Here is a 20,185-nt window from a genome sequence, read left to right as displayed (position 1 = left end):
AGGAAGCTCTCATTAGAAAATCTTTTGATAAATTGATACTTAATGCATGTTATTTATAGCTCCTGCTCAAATGGAATATACACACAGAGTTCTCTCTATATGTTGCTCATTGTATCAGATTTTTCACGATGGCTCCTCAAATAGCACAACAGAATTTTTCTTTGAGATTTTTTATGTCATTTCATGGATTCAGAATCAACAAATCCGTGATCTCTGAGTACTTAGAATAATTTACAAAATAAGGGCTGAAATCGATGTAAAGTAGACAAAAAAACTAAAATGGAAAGTTCAGATTGGCATGTTGGAGTCATTTCTGACAGGGTACAACATAAAGCAGAGGAGGCTGGTTCTGTTTAAAAAAGAATATATATTTTTTGTTATGAAAGGTCTCAGAATTACATAAAGAGCATTCGTGAATGCTCTTGGAATTTATTCAACCGTATTCCCTTTGGGTCTCATATTACTGCTCAAGAATTTCAGTCTCATTATTGGCCAACGTTCTAAATCTGCCAGCTATTTGTGTGACAATATTAAAGTAATGCTTAATTTTCTGTTGGTGTCAATGGCCCCAGTAATTTACTTTTTGTGTGGGTACCTACTTTTATAGATCAACATTGGTTCCAGAAATGGTGGGGAAGCTAACAATCAATTTTCCCCCAGCCTATGACTCCCTTTCCACCATCACTCACCTGTGCCTAGGTCCCTCCTTGATCTGGGGCCCTGGGTGAAAGTAGTACTGTCGCCACCACCTCCAAAATGGAGTTACTGAGTACAGGAGAGCTGTCACCTTCTGATTGACTGGCCCCTTTTGGTTGTCTTTTAAATAATCATATTATTTTACAGCACGTGATGTTTAGATGCAAATTACAATCTAACTTAATGTCTAACCATATAATGATGATTTATGAATGCTTCTTTGAAAGATTTGCAAGTTATTATATGTTTTTCACTTTTTTCTTTTGTAGGTGCTACAGACCTTGGTCCCTTCTCAGACCCACGACAGTTTGGGCTTTCCTCCCTCACAGAGAGCCGTTTTCCTAATCCCCGAATGCACTATCCAGCTGCCTTCACCTACACACCAACTCCAGTTACAACTGGCATGTCTTTGGGTATGTCTGCAGCTACACACTACCATACCTACCTACCACCGCCCTATCCTGGCTCATCCCCAAACCAAAGTGGACCTTTCCAGACCAGTAGTGCACCCTATCTCTATTATGGCACCTCTTCTGGATCTTACCAATTCTCCATGGTGGCAGGGGGAGAACGCTCCCCCTCCAGAATGCTGCCACCTTGCACCAGTGCATCAACTGGCAGTACACTCCTTAATCCAAACCTGCCAAACCAAAATGATGGTGTAGATGCTGATGGTAGCCACAGCAATTCTCCCACTGTGTTGACTTCCACTGGGAGGATTGATGAGTCTGTCTGGAGACCATACTAACTCTGTGATTCCTTATAACAACAGCTTGCAAAGGAAGTCAACGTTTAAATAGTGCCTATTATACAGTTTTTAACTGGAAGAAAATCTTATCATATTAAGACTGTTGAGTGAAAGAACTGGTACAGTATTTGAAGACATTTCTGTACTGATCAAGATATGCACATCACATTGCTTTTTTATAAGTTCTTGAGTGAACTTGTTATCTTGTCCAAATATATGAAGAACTTCTAGCTATTCAGCAAAACTGTTTTGTTATAGAAAGATGGGCCTTCCCAGAACTGACAGTGTGAAAATTGCAGTAATTTATAAACGCATTATTAGAACAACATTGAAAGTAGCAAGAAAAAGTGGCTAAAAACAAGAAGAATAAGAGGACTCTAAGCTTAAGAAGATGAAAAGTCCTACAAGAAATAGTTATCCACTTTATTTTTTTTTATAAATTGTCTATGGGAAAAACGGTTCACTGTTAGAATAGTGGTATCAGAAACATGTATGCACTCAGTTGTAACTATGCATAGAGGGGCAGAATTTTTCTTTATCAATTTCTTGAGAGATCCCCATCGAGTGTAAATAGAAAAAAAGTTGTTTTCTAAGTGCCGTTTATCTGAGAATTCCTGTTAATTGAATGTTTACTGCAGATTTCAAAAGGACTGTCTGTTTTTGCATTCTTTAAATGCTTTTGTGTATGTTTCAAAGAAAATTGCTTTCCAGTCTCAAACGAGGTAAATGTCATCTGGCTTGAAGAAATCTCACTTTACTTCAGTGTCATTAATGTTTCTATTGAATATTGTTTACTCATTAATTGTATGCCTCCTTCATGGTGACATAGCAACCTTAAAATAGTAATGTCTACTGTAGCATCATTACAATTTAGTATCTATTGTTGTCTGCATACTTGAAAAAGGTGGAAGTTATTAATATTGTCATGATATACTCAAATGGGTTACTTTAAGTACATGAGATTTTCCCTGAAATATTTAGAATCCCAGGATGGTTTAATCACTAAATATTTGTGCATGCATAAGAATAGTAACATAATGGAAATAGAGTATTCTTGGTAGCTCATGTCAGTGGCTGTGGAAGACCTGCCTTTAAATCATTCAGTCTAATTTACAAGTTCTCTGAAAACATACTTTTTAAAAATAAAACCTGTATATTAAATAGTCACATTTTGAAAAATCTAGATTTCTTTGAGGTATGAATCAGAAGTGTTTTACTTGACAAATTGGCCTTCTTAAAGATATCAAATCAAAGAAACATCATTATGTCACTGACAGATGCAGAGCTTTGATAAATAAAGGGATGGGTACATTGCTGCCCAACAGTACATTACCCAGTCATATTCCTATATAACTGTTTATCAATATAAGGATGAAAACCCTCCCCTGCGATTTGCCCCATAATAACTCAAATTTTCTGGTATTTGTGGTTATTAATCTACATACTAATGATTAGGATCAGGTGGATCTACAAAAGTAGTGAAGTTGAGAGCACAAAATGGCATCTGACTTGTGTCATTTTATTACTGCTGCTCAAATCCTTTTCTAAAAAGAGATCAAAATTCAAAAGCCGTGAAGGAAATTGGAAGCAAATTCTTTTGGGAGAATCCTGACCCAAATCCTTTTGTTTATTGCTGCCGACTAAATGACATGCTGTTATGGTCACTATTTCCTTTCAATCAATTTAAACAATGAAAAGTGCTAAATTAATCTAAGTTCTTTTTTCTTTATTCTCAAATCAAACTGAGTCTTATAAAGGCCTTCATTCCTTATTAACACAAGTGTAGATGTACATTTAACAGTACATTTCTACATGTACATTAATAGAGAACGCACTATGTATAGAAGTAACCCAGGTCCTTGAGATATTAGTCTTGAAATACCGATAAATCAAATAATTAGCTTAGGTTACATTTGGAAATGTGTATTCCGTTTTTATAACTTAAAAAGCACAAAATAGATGAGAGGTACGTTAATGCAATATTCACTTATCCTAATGCTTCCTTAAATTTCAAATGCTTTGTTCCATTATGAAACTTAGACATTACTATTTTATGTATTAAATAAAGTCAAATATTTTTCAATATTTAGATATAATTCTTTTTTTTTAAACTGCAAAGTTTCTTGTGTGAAGCATGCTTTTGTGGACCCAAGGTTCAATATGGCCGATTTACATTAAAGCTGGACAACTTTATTGATATTATTTATTCCAAGTGGTAGCTTGAAGCCAACCACCAGTCTACGTTTATATATCTGTACAGGTAATGAGTTCAGGAGTTTTCAGCAGCACTTGAAAAGCAGGTGTCAGGTTACACAACTCAAGGTTGAACTAATCAAATCTTACTGCCAGTGCAGGCTGTTACCTATTTAATAAGAGGTACTCTATTTGTTTAATGTAATTTTTATTGCTTAAGATGGCCTTTCAAAGATTTAAATATGATTTTTTTTATATAAAGTGATTTTTAAAAAGAACATTCTTTGTTAGGATGTGATATTTGTAGAGCTGCAGGCAGCGATTTTGGAACCAAATTTAAGATTTTGTACAGTCAAAAACATTTTGTATCACATCCAGAAAGATCCAGCATCCACCAGGTTAATTCCCTACAGCAAAGGTTTTAATAATCGCCATACATTTTGGACATCAAACAAAATGTGTTCATCGCTTTTCCATTGGGAACAGATTTTTTACTGCAGATGTGAACATCTTTTGGGGTTTTGGATAAAGTTATTTTCTATGGTACTGACTGTTAACTCAAACTATCATTTATGCTGCAGTTATGTGATGCCTCCGATGGTTTGCCGATAAATTTGTTACTAATGGAGATGTGCTTTAATAGACTTTACAGTACACCAAGAATTTTATTTGTTTATATCGTGATAGTAGATAATCTGAGGTATTATATATGAGCAAAAAAAAGGAATTCAGCTTCAAATCACTCCAATTGCATTGTGCAATCACAAACAATATTATACACTCATGTTTGAAATGTTGCATTTAGATATGAGTCTCATTCTGTTCGCCAAATAATAAATTCCTTCACCGATGAGATGTGATTCTGCAGAAGTTCTTGGGATAGCACTGAATACTGGAGTTGTTGTCTCTCCATTTTCTTTTTTCTGCTAAACTATTGAGAATCATTTCATCATTCTATGCGACATCCTGTGATGAGAAGATGTCAATTACTGGAGTACTGCAGGTGTGAAATACCATCAGACACAAAACAAACAAAAAACGAAGCAGTGCAAATCAGAACCACAGGGTAAAGCTACCTCTAGTTTTGTGTTTTGGTGAAAGGATTAATCTGCTTTCCTCTAGACCTTGGGTAATGGGATTCTTGCTAAGAGAGCAGAAGCACTGATTCTCGTGATAGATCAAAGTATTTGCCGAACCTAGCAACTCGTATTAATAATTGATGAGCACAATTGTGTCAAGCAGAATTCAGAAAACTTTGAAGTTTTTCTAATCAACAGTCACTCTGCTAATGTAACTGGCCGGTACTGGTGGCAAAATAAGCTTTGCTTATTAACCATTTATTACAAAGAACAAAATATTTGTATTTGCTCCCAGTGACTGCCACGTTGAAACATGCACATGATTGTTTAGCATTATGAAAGCAATATTCTCAAAATTGTAGTGGAAAGCAACACTTTATCCTATTATTTATTAAATAGATTGAAAGGCAAAAGTGACAGTTTCAACTCGAAACATTGAATAGGACCTAGGCAAGCCTCATCCATCTCTGATTTGGTACACCCAATTATCTTCAACCCTGAATTCTCTTTACAGACATTAAAAAGGCTTCTTTTATCATAATTTCAGCAGTTTATGATACAGTTCATATTTTGTATTCTTCTAGTTTGTGATTGTAGGCATGAAATGGAAATCCTAGCTTTCTGATGTAATTACCACATAGATAGTTGAGCTCCATGAAAAGAGCATACATTTTAATCTGTTCATATTTTTGTGTATGTAAAACAGACAACATTCTGCAGTTTTGATTTCAAAGGTATACTTACAGTTCTGCCTTTTTACTCTGTTTTTTTTACTTTTTGTATAAATACAAGCTTTTTATTGCTGTTATTGAATAATTGCTTTGCACTGAATATACTGTACAAATGCATTGTGTTTCCAAGCCATTGCCATCATTGATTATGAATCACTTTGCTATGTCTTAAAAGGGAACAATGCTAAGGTAATGGTTTTTGTGTCACCGAACCGCAAAATTCCTTGTCTGACATATTGTCATGATTGTAACATTGATTTAAGTTTGAATTTCATTCTCAATAAAATGGCATTTTCTATTAAGTCTGCATCTATGTTCTTTGATCATTTTAAGATACTGCAAAGGATATGCAGCTGTGGAATTCAGGTTTGCCCTGGTTCTTGTGTATTGTTTACCTCTGGTTGTCAGTGAATAAATCTTCTCGAAATGATATTCAGATTTATGTGTCCAAGTCACCTAGTGGACCATTGTACAAGAGTTAAGTATTTCAGGAGTTAGTGCACTATTCATATTTTCTATAACCTTTGTTAAAATGGAGGCAGGTTCCAGGGCTGGCTGGCATATGAGGGGTGACTGTTTTTCCAGCAGGTCGGGCATGGGCGTAGGGAACATTGGGCAGGGATAGGATTACAACAATAGCAGGTTCAATTCTAACATCCACTGCTCCCATGAATGGCTCTTGGCTTCCAGTGCAGGATTATGGAATCATCGCTCTTAATTCCATAATCTTACTAATCTGATACAAAACCAGAGAATTTGGGGAAATGCTCAGTCAATCAGGCACTGCAGTTTTGGTGCAGGGTTGTTCAATACAAAATTCCTAATAGGCACCGGCAAGACTATGACAATACCAGCATAGCCACATGCACTAATTTTAGTAGAACACAACTTACCCACAGTACAGATGAATAGAATCATAGAGAGTGAAGTCCCACCACCGAGGACCTCACTGCAGTGTGCAGTGGGATGCTTTTGCCCTTGGTTATTGCCACGGTAACCATCCAATTGAAGAAATTGCCTTGCCCTCCGCCCCCCACAAGAACTGCTGGCAGCTTGCACCATTCATAATATCAGCTAGTGATGGCCATCGTTGAAGCTGCAGCTCCAAGGAGAGATGCCTCAAAGACAGGTGAGTCTTTTGGTGAACACAGTAAGAGTTTTAACAACACCAGGTTAAAGTCCAACAGGTTTATTTGGTAGCAAATACCATTAGCTTTTGGAGCGCTGCTCCTCCGTCAGATGGAGTGGATATCTGCTCTCAAACAGGGCACAGAGACACAAAATCAAGTTACAGAATACTGATTAGAATGCGAATCCCTACAACCAACCAGATCTTAAAGATACAGACAATGTGAGTGCAGGGAGCATTAAGCACAGGTTAAAGAGATGTGTATTGTCTCCAGACAGAACAGCCAGCAAGTCCAGGAGGCAAGCTGATAGTGTGAAGCCAGGCCCTGGAAAGCTGGGTGGGGCAGAGGTTGTCGTTCCAGCGGTGCCCCCTTGCCTGGGCTAAGGATTTCCCATGAAGGAGGACATCCTCCAAAAATAATCGGCCATTCTCTCCACATGGCAGTTGGCCCTCCCAATGCAAGCAAAATATCACCAATAGAACTCCCCTTAACCTCTTCTGTTTTAAGGAGAAAAATCCCAACTTCTCCCAACTCTCCAATAATTGAAGTCCCTCATATCTAGTTTCATATTGATTAATACCCTCGGTATTCTCTCCAGAATCTTTGATATCCTTTCTGCATTTGGATGCAGAGCAGCAACTTGCTAAGCCTCCTTTGACAGCGCCTTCCAAACCCATGACCTCTACTAACCAGAAGGACGAGGGCAGCAGATGCGTGGATGTTGCCTGGATTAGGTGACATGCCTTATGGGGGTAGGTTGAGAGAGCTAGGTCTTTTCTCCTTGGAGAAGCGAAGGATGAGAGGTGACCTGATAGAGGTGTATAAGATGTTGAGAGGTATTGATAGAGTGGATTCTCAGAGGCTTTTACCCAGGGCTGAAATGGTTGCCACAAGAAGTCATAGGTTTAGGGTGCTGGGGAGTATGAGGAGATGTTAGGGGTAAGTTTTTCACTCAGAGGGTGGTGGGTGCGTGGAATCGGCTGCCGGTAGTGGTGGTGGAGGCGGATTCGATGGGGTCTTTTAAGAGACTTTTGGATAAGTTCATGGAAGTTAGTAAGATAGAGGGTTATAGGTAAGCCTAGTAGGTAGGGACATGTTCAGCGCAACTTGTGGGCCGAAGGGCCTATTTGTGCTGTAGCTTTTCTATGTTCTATGGGAGCCACCTACAAGTTCTCCTCCAAGCCATATACCATCCTGACTTGGAACTATATTGCTGTTCCTTCACTGTCACTGGGTAAAGCTACTGGAACTCCCTCCCTAACACAACCGTGGGTGTACCTACACCACAAGGACTGCAGCTGTTCCAGAAGGCAGCTCACTGCCACGTTATCAAGGCCAATTAAGGATAAGCAATAAATGCTGACCTTGTCAGTGATGCTCACATTCCAAGAATGAATAAAAAAGTATGTGTCCAGAATTTTAAGTAAGTTTCCAACTGAAGACTAACCAAAGATTTGTAAATGTTAGGTTGGCTTCTTTGTTTTGTATTCAGTGCCCCTATTTTCAAAACGAAGTGCCCCATGTGTTTTCTGAACTGCCCTAGCAACTTGTCGTTCCACGTTCAATGATTTGTGAATGTGTGCCCCTAGGTGTCTCGATTCTAGCACCGGCCTCAGAACAGTACTATCTAGATATAATATTGCGTCTCCATGTTGTTTCTTCCTCACCGCATCACTTCACACTTATTAAATTGCACTCATCCAACAAAGTGGAGAATATTTCCTCGCTCCTGACTTGTGCCTTTTATGTGGTGGACAGGCTTTGTGAAGTCCTTCGTCGCGAAATATCCATCTTCTAACCTGCTCCGGTAGCCCCTATGTATGTGTCTGGCCTAGTTAGGTTCCTGCTCAATGGTGACACCGAGGATGTTAATGGTGAGAGATTTGCTGCTGGTAATGCCATTGACTGTCAAGACAAGATGATGAGATTTTCTCTTGTTGGAGATGGCCACTGCCTGACACTTTAGTCACTTATCAGTCCAAAACTGAAAGCTGTCCAGGTATTGCTGCACACGGACACACAGTTTCATTTCAGGAATGTGTAATTTGAGGAATTACAAATGGAATTGAATACTGTGCAGTCATCAGTGAGAAACCACTTCTGACCTTTTGAAGGCAAGGTCGTTGATGAAGCAACTAACGAATTTTGAGACTCGGATATTGCCCTGAAGAACATCTGTAATGTTGTCCTTGAACTGAGATGATTGGTCTCCAATCCAGAGATTGCAAGGGAATGCACAATAAATTGTAAGATTCTGAGATATGTAGACAAACAGATTCTGGAAGGTAGATAAGGTAATTAAGAAAGCATTTGGGATGCATTCCTGTATTGGCCGAGGCACAGAGTATGAGGGCAGGGAGGTTATGCTAGAGCAGTGTAAACACCCATTTAAACCACATCTGAGTACTGCATACAAACATATGAGTTAGGAATAGGAATAGGCCACTTGACCCTTTGAGCCTGCTGCACCATTCGATAAGATCATAGCTGATTTAACTGTAAGGTCCCGCCTAACCCCAATAACCTTTCACCCCCTTGGTTATCAAGAATCTATCTATCTCTGCCTTGAAAACATCCAAAGACTCTGCTTCCACTGTCCTTTGAGAATTTTTTTTCCAAGAGCTGGAAAATGAGATTAGACTGAAGAGTTCTTTTTCAACCATCACAGAAACAATGGGGTGAATGGGCTCCTTCTGTGCTCTATGTTTATATACACTCAAAAAAGAGAAAATATAGGGCAAACAGCAAAGATGTGTGACTAGATGGATAGGTCTTTCAAGGAGCTGGCACAGACACAATGGGCTGAATCGTTTCCTGTACTGTATGACTCTATCACCTGGTGTTGTGAGACTTCTTACTGACTCTATAAGTGCCAGCATGTATCCAACAGGAAGTTCAATAGGAACTGTGGGAGGAGGAACCACCATTTAAATACACCTGGTGAGTGTTTATACCACTGCGCACATATCTCAGGGAGGCCACCGGGGAGGGCATCACATTCTGGCACTGGAAAGCTGCTCTCCAGGGATGTTAGAGCCAAATGTGTGAAGAAAATAAAAGTCGTGGCACAAAAATACTTTTAGGTAAATTGTCAAAGGTACAGGACATGTCGTAGGCTTGGAACTCCTTCGTGAGTATAATCCTACCAGCAAGTGCACCTGGCATACTATTCACTCAGCAAATTATCCTTCCCCAGATCATGTCTCCTTGGACACAGGAGACTTGGGAGGTTTATCCCCAAACAGGCACTGACAGTGTAGAACTGGTGAAGGTGTGCACAATCCCAAGGAAATTCAGGATTCTTGTAATGCACTCTTAAACACAGGCTGGTTAGAGCTTTGTTCAAATCTGCTCTCTTATCTCATCTTCTTCACAAGCTCAATCTCTTGGGTTTCCTGAATTCAATTTCTTACAAAGGAAGGCGTAGTAGCAACATTTGGCTACATGTTAATGTCAATGCAAAAGGCTGTATGCTTCGAAGTAAACTTCTGACGCAGACATTTTAAAAAATGCCTTGTTCTAGATACAGGTGAAACATATATTTCTCTGATGCCATGAGGATTTTGTACAGCTGTCAATTATTTGCTATGAAGCACAAACCAATTCCTGAATAATTGACTTGCATCAATATAACTCCATGAAAAGTGGCAACAGCGTTCTTCTCTTTTCACTAAAACTGATAAAACTGACATTCTTGTTCATTTGGGTATCCCGTCTTGATCAGCATTTTATTCACATATTTTGTGTCTTTTTAAATGAATTTTGAAGATTCCATTAGGTCCAACAGTTGTGTGTGTTTAGCTGTTCACATGGATTATGAACACATTGCCAATCATCACCTGTACACAATAGAGTAGCAAACATTTCAGCTAGGATTTTCCGCTCCAATGAATCCCGGCATAAACTTGGCATGACTGTGCTCCTGACCCTGGCTGATTTTCCAGGGTCAAGCTAATTTGATTTTTTTTTCTCTGCCAGACTCCAGCCAGGATTTCTGTCTCCGTTGGAAATCTCTGGGGTAATTTTCACCTTCTCTGCTTGGTCGATCAACTGACTACCCTTTACAGAGCCTGTCCAATTTTCATTTTCGCTAGAATTAGTGGGAATCAGTGGTGGGTTATAAGATGGGCGTGCGATGGATTCCACCAATTTACTGTTCAAGCAATTAAATTAAAAATTAGGCTCCCCATTTTTCAGGGGAGGGACGTGGTAGCACCAAGCTGAAGGTTGTCAACTTTGTGCTGAGATTGAGTGTATTTCTGGAGATTACAACTGGAATTCTTTGATGTCTAACGCCACCCCCCGCCCCCACTGCAGGCAGCGAGAATGGAGAATTTGGCGCTCAGCCAAATTTCCACTCATAGCAGTAGGACCAGAGAATCCTAGCCATGGGCAAGGTCAGAAAATTCCAACCTTCATTGCGACATGAGACATGACTTTGTGCCTTCCTTCCAATCTCCCCGCCCAGTCAAACAGCCTTTAGTTTCCCTTCTCCAATATTTTAGTAACTAACGAGTGCAAGTTTTCAAAGAAAATGAAAAACACACATTTTTAATACCCCTATGATTTTTTTTCCTTAGTTTGTTTAGACCAGTATCCAAGAGATAAATCTTCAGTTCCTGGAGACATCAGAACAACGAAGTTGTTGGCAATCTCAGGGATTAGCCAAAAAGAATGTGTTTTAAATAGCAGTTTTCAAAAAACTCACCACGACCAATACAATATATTGTTTTGTGTTCACTTTGACTGGGCAAGATAAGCAGTTTAAATTCCCCTTTGCCCTGGCGTTTCTAATATCCATTATAACCTGATGAGAAAAATGGGCAATAGATTGCATAACTTTGGGCACAATGAGCCGGAAGATCGTGCGAGAGCCGAGAAATCAGTTTCGTGCCTGATTTCTCGCCTCTTGTGACCTTACCGGCACCGGATATCCGGCAAGGTTACCCATTTCCGGTGCGAGGCTGAATAAATTATTTAAATCAGATTTAAATATCATTTGAATGAAATTAGCAATCCCGCGACATTATCGACTGGGCTCACTTGCCTCTGTGGTCTCAATCATAGCTGGTCCCCAGCAACGGGACCAGACATGATGGCCTTGCCAGTTGAACTGGAGGCTATTAAGGCTCCTCAGGAGATTGGGGCAAGGGGGTGGTGCCCCTTTCAGGCACTGCCAGCCTGGCACCCTGTCAGTGCCAGCCTGGCACCTTGGCACTACCCACCTGGCACCCTGGCACTGCCCACTGGGCAACGGGCAGTGCAAAGGGGGCAGGGCTAGAGGGGGGCAACTGGGGCTGGGGCCAGATCAGTGTAGTCCACTTGGTGGTGCGGCGGGGGGACCCGCTGCGCACTCTGCACTGTGATCGGTAGAGGGGAGGGTTTCCGCTGCCACTCTGCAGATTGGTGATTGGTGGGAGGAAAGGGGCGGATTGGTCCGGGTAAGGGAGGGAGGGTGTCATGGGGATTGATCAGTCTAGGTGAGTCTGGGAGTCAGTCTGGCCGGGCGGGGCTTGCGATAGGCCGCAGGGGGTTTGTGACAGCGCACGGACCCCCATGGTAGCTAGGGGTTAGGCCTGTTTTGGGCCGTGGAGGCTGGCTGAGAGAAGTAGAGGTTGAGTGACAGGTCTCTCTGCTCCTAGAGCCGAGGAACCTGCGCATGCGTAATTGTGCACTCTGATGTTCTCAGATGGAGTTCAGATGATTTAAGCCCCACCCCCTCCCCTACAGTTGAGAAACTTTTTTTGCTTTTTTTTTATGCACTGAGATAAGATCGCAGATTTGGAGTCACCCAAAAAACGGATCAGAAACTCCCGTTTTTACACTCATCTGTCATTTACGGTGGAATATTCCAGATAAGAATTTCCTAGGGAGACAGCATAATGCCCCTACCTGCTGAAGTTATGCCAGTGAATGTTTCATGTAGTACAATTTATTTTCTTTTATTTTAACTTTGCATTGTATATGGATAGCACGCATGACACCTAGAGGGTGCTGAATGATTGGTGATTTGTTAAGGCTTTTACAATAAAAAAAAGTGTGAGAGGAGCCAGTAGTGCAAAAAGAGTCTGAGAGGAACAGGAGTGAAAAAAGAGAGCAAGACGAGCTGAGAGTTCAAAAAGAGCGTGAGAGGAGTGGGGTGTTTTAAAAAAGCACGAGAGGAGCCAGGAGTGCACACCAGTCAGTTTGACTTAAGTGGTAGGGAAACCTTTGGCAACTATAGCCTGTGATAAAATCAATAGTCACTTAAACAAGTGCAAGATAATTAAGGAAAGCCAGCATGGATTCTGTAATGTCTTAGCAATGTTTGGGGTTGTGGGGTTTTAAACAAAAAGAAAAAATGTGGTTTGCACATGTAGATTCTAAGTAACAACACAGGTTTATTGAAAGAGATGTTCTCTGAAAATGAAAGTAAAACACTTGTAAAACACCCCAATATCATAATAAAATCATAAGACTGGTTCCTGAAGCAATCATACAACCACTTAAATATATAACACCCATCCCTCTTTACTTCTGTGGTCATGACAACAAATTATTAGAATGTTTTACATTGGATCAATCATACTCCAGATATCGTACTACCCACCATTAATCATTATACATGGTCAATAAGAAAGTCAATCAGGAGGACATGGGGAAAATGGGATTAGTGCAACTTTAGTGGTAGTTATTGTCAGTGCAGGCATGATGGGCCATAAAGCCTTTTCTGTGCTGTATGACTCTATGACACTATGACATCTATTCTTTTTTGGTTGTGTACAATGTTTCGGAATTTGGCTTTCCATGACCCTAGAAGTATGATGTGGAAATACGGTAGACATGTCTGGTGTGATTTTCCCGCCCCGCTGTGCTGGTCAAGTAACATAGCAGCACAGGAAATAATCGAGGAAGCACAAAAATCGGAAGTGTATCCAATGTCCGGCCTTCTGTGATCTTCCCAGGCCTTTTTTTCCAACAGGATCACGCCAAGAAAGGGCATGATGTCCATTTAAATGTTTTTACATAGCTTACCATATCATTACGGAGTTCAGCACGGCACTTTCCCTTCTCCTGTACCAATCCCCCCTCTCCGGTGTGACATCACACTGGCATCATTTAAAGCTGGTCTATAAAAGTATGGGCCCGGTGCAGCAGTAGTGGAGGGGAGTGAGGAGGTAAGTTCCATTGAGCTGCAGCCGTGGAGTGCAGGGAGGTGGGGAAGGGGTGGGGGGGGGGGGGGGGAGGTGGTTGCTGCAGGCGCTGCAAAGTTCCTGGGGGCTGAAATTGCTGTTGGATTGTGGCCCGAAGCAGAAATTTCAGCTGCTTCCGCTGACTCTCCATATGACATGCCTAAAATCCAGGCCATAGATTGTAAATAGCTGAGGCTTCGTTGGAATTCACCAGTTACAGTTTGCCACCCTGAAAATGACTCTCTGGTCACTGTTAGATAACCAGTCCTCTATCCATGCTAATCTATCACCCCCAAAACGTTAAGCTCTTATCTTCCGTATTAACATTTTGCGTGCCACCTTATTAAATGCCTCTTGGAGATTGAAATATACTACACCTGTTGGTTCTTCTTTATCCACCCTGCTTGTTACATCCTCAAGGAACTCTAGTAAATTCATCCAGCATGATTTCATAAATCTATGTTGATGCTACCTGATAGGATATCCACCAACCGGCAAAGCCAAAACGCAGCCTGACAGCGACCTGGAACACCCGACCACCCAGACCCATCTATCAACACAGGAACTGCAAGCAAGGCAACAAATCCTCCATCCACACACCGACCTGAGCGAAGAACCTCATTGGACACAACCATACCCTTAACACCGCAAACCATTCTCACCGTCTCCCAGGCTCGAAAAGAAGCAGTCACTCCAGGAAGCGTGGAAAACGTGCAGGCCTGCAGGTGAGAGTGGAACAACGTGGGCCCAAGGCCCTCCCTCCCCAGCTTACTCCTTGCAAATGTCCGGTCTCTGGAAAACTAGTTAGACAAACTTATAGCCAGACTCACTTTCCAAAGAGAACTGAGGGACTGCTGTGTGCTCTGTTTCATGGAGACGTGGCTCACTCCTGCTTCACCGGACAGTGCCCTACAACCAGAGGGCTACTCAATCCAATGAATGGACCATACAGCGGCCTCAGGCAAGGCTAGGGGAGGTGGTGTCTGATTCCTAAACAACACCTCTTGGTGCCTAGATGTAGCAACACTGGCAACTTTCTGCTCATGATGTGGAGATGCCCGCGTTGGACGGGGGTAAACACAGTAAGAAGTCTCACAACACCAGGTTAAAGTTCAACAGGTATATTTGGTAGCAAAACTTTCTGCTCCCCAGACCTAGAATACCTGACGCTAAAATGCCACCCCTAATACCTTCCGCAGGAGTTCACCTCCGTTATCCTGATGGCAGTTTACATCCCACCCCATGTGGACGTGAAGATCGCACTGGATGAAATATACACCACTACGAATAGCCTTGAGACGAAACATCCCGAGGCCTTGTTCACCATGGCCGGGGACTTCAATCAGGCCAAGCTCAAGAGTGTACTACCAACAAGTTACCGCCAACAGGTCTCCTGCTCCACCAGAGGCCCCAACATCCTAGACCACTGCTACACAAATATCAAGCATGCCTACCACTCTATTGCCCACCCACACTTTGGCAAATCAGACCATAAGGCTGTGCTCCTGCTCCCGGCTTACAAGCAAAAACTGAAGTGGGAGGAGAATCCATCAAAGAAAGTCGTGCAATGTTGGTCTGAGGAATCGGATGATCTCCTACGGGCCTGCTTGGAGTCAGTGGATTGGTCAGTATTTTAAAACTCTGCCACCAGCCTGAACGAGTACGCCACTACAGTAACTGACTTCATCAGTAAGTGTGTAGAAGACTGTGTACCAAAGAAGCAAATCCATGTGTTTCCCAGCCGGAAACCATGGATGAACAGGGATATCCACTGCTTGCTGAAGTCCATGTCTGAGGCGTTCAAGTCAGGCAACCCTGACCTATACAAGAAAGCCAGATACGATCTAAGGAGATCCATCAAAGGTGCCAAAAGACAGTACCGGACCAAGCTAGAGTCCCAGGCTAGCCACACTGATGCCCGCTGACTATGGCAAGGTCTTCAAGACATAACAGGCTACAAGATGAAGGCATGTAAAATGGCCGGCTCCAACGCACCCCTCTCTTAAGAGCTCAATGCATTCTACATCCGTTTTCAACAAGAGGTTAGCGAGAGCATGCCCTCCACCCTGGGAGCCCTGGATGAACCTGTGTCTGAGGTCACCATTGTAGATATCAGAGCAGCTTTCTTGAAGGTCAACCCATAGAAAGCGACTGGCCCGGATGGGGTACCCGGACATGCACTCAGATCCTGGGTATGGGGGGGGGGGGGGGGGGGGGGGGGGGGCTGTGGTGGCTGGTGGTGGTGTGGACCATGAGAAGGTACGTTGGCCTCAAGCAGGATTTTCCAGTTTGGGGCGAGCGCAGCTGGAAAATTCCACCCTATGTTTAATGTATAAGGACAGTACTCTTCTTCAGTGCCTAATCATCTGGACGTTTCGAGTCCAGATGAATCTTTGATAAGGCTTTGACAAAGAGTAATCCGTCACGAAACGTCAGCTCTTTTCTCTCCTTATAGATGCTGCCAGACCTGCTGAGATTTTCCGACAGTAACAACATGTTTGACAGGAAAACAGCATCAAAAACTCTCTGGCAGTGGTTACAAACTGAACCATCTATTCAGATTCAGGATGGGTTAAACAAGGATAACATAGTCCAAATCACGCACCACAGTTATTTTTAGGGCAGAACGTATGAATATTTATAACCTGGGTTCAGTAGCTACTAAGCAGCCAAGATAGAATTCAGTATTACATTTGTACAGTTCACAAAGATTTCACTGTATTTTATTTTCATCCAAAACTGATCCTTTCCCGACAGCATGGTGTAATTTTACTCAGTTAGAAAATTACTTTTGTGGAACTCTGTCTTAAGTTTTACAAGTTTAAACTGTTTCCCACTAAAGCTGTTAGTTTTTAACGTCAAAATAGGTACAAAGAAAACATACAAAGTGGGTAGCTAACCTTTTCTCAAGCTTTCAGAGTTTTTATATATCTTTCAGCATTGCTTACCAAATACTAAGGATAAGTATTATTAGCTGCATTGCCTCAATCACACAGAACTACTGATTAAACAGATAAAAAATGCTAATCTTCTATTTTTTTAAATTTGGTGCAAAAAATTGTGACTGCAACACAGTCCTGAAAGAGTCAGAAGAATATAGATTCTCCACATTAATCTGGTCTGAACACAATCCAAACATTCTGAAATCTAATCGACTACCATGACAGAATCAGATTTTTCTTTGTTGCAAGAATATAACAGCTGATCTGATTAACTGCTTTCTGCTGCACTCTGGGATTTGAATGAATGAAGTGTGAATTGCTGAAGAGAGCTCAGAAGCAGTTGCCAGTCACTAACACTTTCCGCATGTTGGCAGATACAGAGTTGTGGTCTGAAACCTTAACCCTCTGAGGACTATGGTAGGGTGAGGCGCCAAGCTGTCCATGTGTCTAGTATTTTTTCACCATGTCAAAATATTTATTCTCATTCTTCATTTGTCTTTCTGTAACAAGACAGTATCCCTATTGTTGAACAAGAGGCTGCATTTGATAAGAAGCAGAACAGGACAACCCCCTTACATTAAAAAATGTATCCAACCAATGCTAAGCAGCAAACAGCAGAGCAAATAGAATGTTGAACTACAGAGCCAAAATGGAAGAATGTAAGTCAAAGAAGGTCATGACCAAATTATGTGGTACTTTGGTCAGACTATACCTTGAGGATTGTGTGTAACTCTGATCACTGAGACACAGTGGAAACATTCAAGTCTTGGAAGCATAGTCACAAGACTGTTATAAGGAAAGGCTGTATTATATGGACTTTTAAAATCTGGAATGAATGTTATAAAATTTTTAAGGGTATGGGGAGGGTTTTGGAGGAGACCGAAAGGACCCTGGCAAGAACAACAGTGCAGAGCTTTTCCAAAATTGAATGGTAGGACCTCATTCTAATTTTCTCCTTCTGTTATTGCCCAGCAGGTCACTAAGCTGACAGGCCGACTGTTTGTCAAGTGGGAAAACCAGCAGCAAGACGTCATAGCTCGGCTTCTTCGACAATTGTCTCTGCTAACTGGCTTGAGTTGGTGGGGGGAAGTCAGCTACAATTGTGACATGGAGAGTGAGGCATTCAGGCTTACATGGGATAGGGTAGGCTGTGACTAGATGGGTGGAGAGGCACACCATTATGATTGGGACATTGGGGAAGTTGACAAACAAAGCAAGCAGGACTTCTTGGGAGGGTGAAGTGGAGCACTCCACCTCCTCCTAGCCCACAAAGAGTGCTGAAGAAGGCATTTACCTGGTTGGTCTGGTAGCTCCCACATCCCTTATACTGCTGGGTTTCCCAGCCCCTGGGAAATTATATAGTAGTTGTAAAGTTTAAATCCAGTTCCCAGGGGAACTGGAGGAGCCTAATTTAAATGTTCTAATGCAGGATCCTGTCTTTCCACAACAAGACACTCGACACCACCAAAGTTGCCATGCAAAAATAGTAATGGTCACTTGTTGAAAGCTTGGGGATATTTTCTCCGTTTTTTCAGCTCTCTACCCTGCCAACTGTTTCCTACCTGTCATGGAGGAGTTAATATTAAGGCTAAAATGTCAGATATCATCTTGAAGAAGTCTAGAAGTAAAGGAAACAATAAAGGTAAACCTATAGAACATAGAACAGTACAGCACAGAACAGGCCCTTCGGCCCACGATGTTGTGCCGACCTTCATCTGAAACCAAGATCAAGCTATCCCACTCCCTACCATCCTGGTGTGCTCCATGTGCCTATCCAATAACCGCTTAAATGTTCCTAAAAATATAACCTAGAATATAATTTTAAGTTAATAAATAAGTGCAGGGCAAGAGGACATAGGTAAGTGTAGGCCTGATAAAAGGAAACCTTTCAGTATAAAAAAAGTGATCATTAATTCCATGGGTTTATAGAATGTAATCGGGACAATTTCTTAGAGCAGTGCACTCTAGATCCAACCAAGGAGCAGGCTATTCTAGACATGGAATATGCAGTGAGGCAGGATTAATTAATCACCTCATAGTAAAGGAATCTAGGTGACAGCGATCATGATAGCACTTTGTAGTTAGTTTGAAGGTAAGAAATGTGGGTCAAAGACTGTTATTTTAAACCCAAATAAAGGTAATTATAATGATATGAAGACAGAGTTGGCTACACTGAGCTGAAAAACTAAACCCAAAGGTAGGACAGTAGAGATGCCATTGGCAAACTTTTAGGGCAACATTTAATAACACTCAGAAAAGATTTATCCTGGAGAGAAAGAAAGGCCCTCTGAGAAGGATATACTATCCATGGCTAAACAATTAAATTAAGGATTCTAACAAATTGAAAGAAACATTTTACACTTTGGGAAAGGATAGTGGTGGGTCAGAAGATTGGACAGATTTTAGAAATGAGCAAAAAAAGACTAAAATAATAATGAGTGAGAAATTAGAGTATGAGAGAAAGCCAGCTAGAAATTAAATAAAAACATATAGTAAGAGTTGCTACAGTTATTTAATAAGGAAAGAGTACTAAAGTTAAATTAAAGTCTGGGGATTAATGATAGAAACGTAGGAAATGGAGGATACATTGGATGGTATTCTGTGTCTGCCTTTATTGTAGAAGACTTAGAAAACTTTCTAAAGATACTTGAAAATCAAGAGGTGAAAGGGAGAGAGGAACATAAAACAATCATCATCACCAGGAAAAAGATACTGGGAAAACCATTCGACCTAAAGACTGACAAGTCTCTCAGATCTAATGGCTTGCATCCTGGGCTCATAAAGAAGTGGCTGCAGAGATAGAAGAGGCATTGGTTATAATCTTCCAAAATTCCTCAGATTCTAGATGAATTGCAGTAGATTGGAAAATAACAAATGTAACATAAAAACAGAAAGTTGTGGAAAACCTCAGCAGGTCTGGCATCATCTGTTGCGAGAGAAACAGAGTTAACATTTCAAACCCAATATGACTCTTCTTTGGAACAGCTGCATTCGTCCAAGCAAGTGGCGAGTACATCATCACACTCTTGACTTGTACCTTGTAGATGGTGGACAAACTTTGGGAAGTCAGGAGGTGAGTTACTCACTGCAGAATTCCTAGCCTCTGGCCTACTCTCATAGCCACAGTATTTATATGGTTAGTCCAGTTTATGGTCAATGGTAACCCCCAGATGTTGATAGTGGCGGATTCAGCGATGGTAATGCCAAGGGGAGATGGTTAAATTTTCTCTTGTTGGAGATGGTCTTTGTCCAGCACTTGTGTGGCGGATCAGACTCTAAGGGTGAACAGCCTATTCCTAAGTCCTATGTTCTTATCATGTATAGGGCAGATTCCTGTGTAGAGTGCTTGAAGTGGAATCTCTGGACTTTTTTAAGAAGCAATGGAATGCTGAAATGGGGATCCTTGAGCTGAATTAACTAAGATTGGACAAATAAATATTTCCATCCCTAACACGCTACTGATTTCGTGAGCATGCATGAATTTGTCATAAACT

The 20,185-nt window shown here is 41.4% G+C and overlaps 1 protein-coding gene across 2 annotated transcripts in view; it reads left to right on the top strand.

Annotated features, from left to right (window-relative positions):
• runx2a (RUNX family transcription factor 2a) overlaps positions 1 to 5,747 on the top strand; it is a 102,981-nt gene extending 97,234 nt beyond the window's left edge. For both annotated transcript variants that reach the window (XM_078212916.1, XM_078212915.1), the window contains one exon: positions 966 to 5,747. In XM_078212916.1, the coding sequence (XP_078069042.1) occupies positions 966 to 1,444 (479 nt within the window). In that variant the 3' untranslated portion in view covers positions 1,445 to 5,747. The remainder of the gene's footprint in view (positions 1 to 965) is intronic.
• Positions 5,748 to 20,185: the final 14,438 nt, after the last annotated feature.

This window comes from Mustelus asterias, chromosome 5 (genome assembly GCF_964213995.1).
Source record: "Mustelus asterias chromosome 5, sMusAst1.hap1.1, whole genome shotgun sequence".
In the NCBI taxonomy this organism is placed as follows: Eukaryota; Metazoa; Chordata; class Chondrichthyes; order Carcharhiniformes; family Triakidae; genus Mustelus; species Mustelus asterias.
This window is presented reverse-complemented; position numbering and strand designations above follow the sequence as displayed.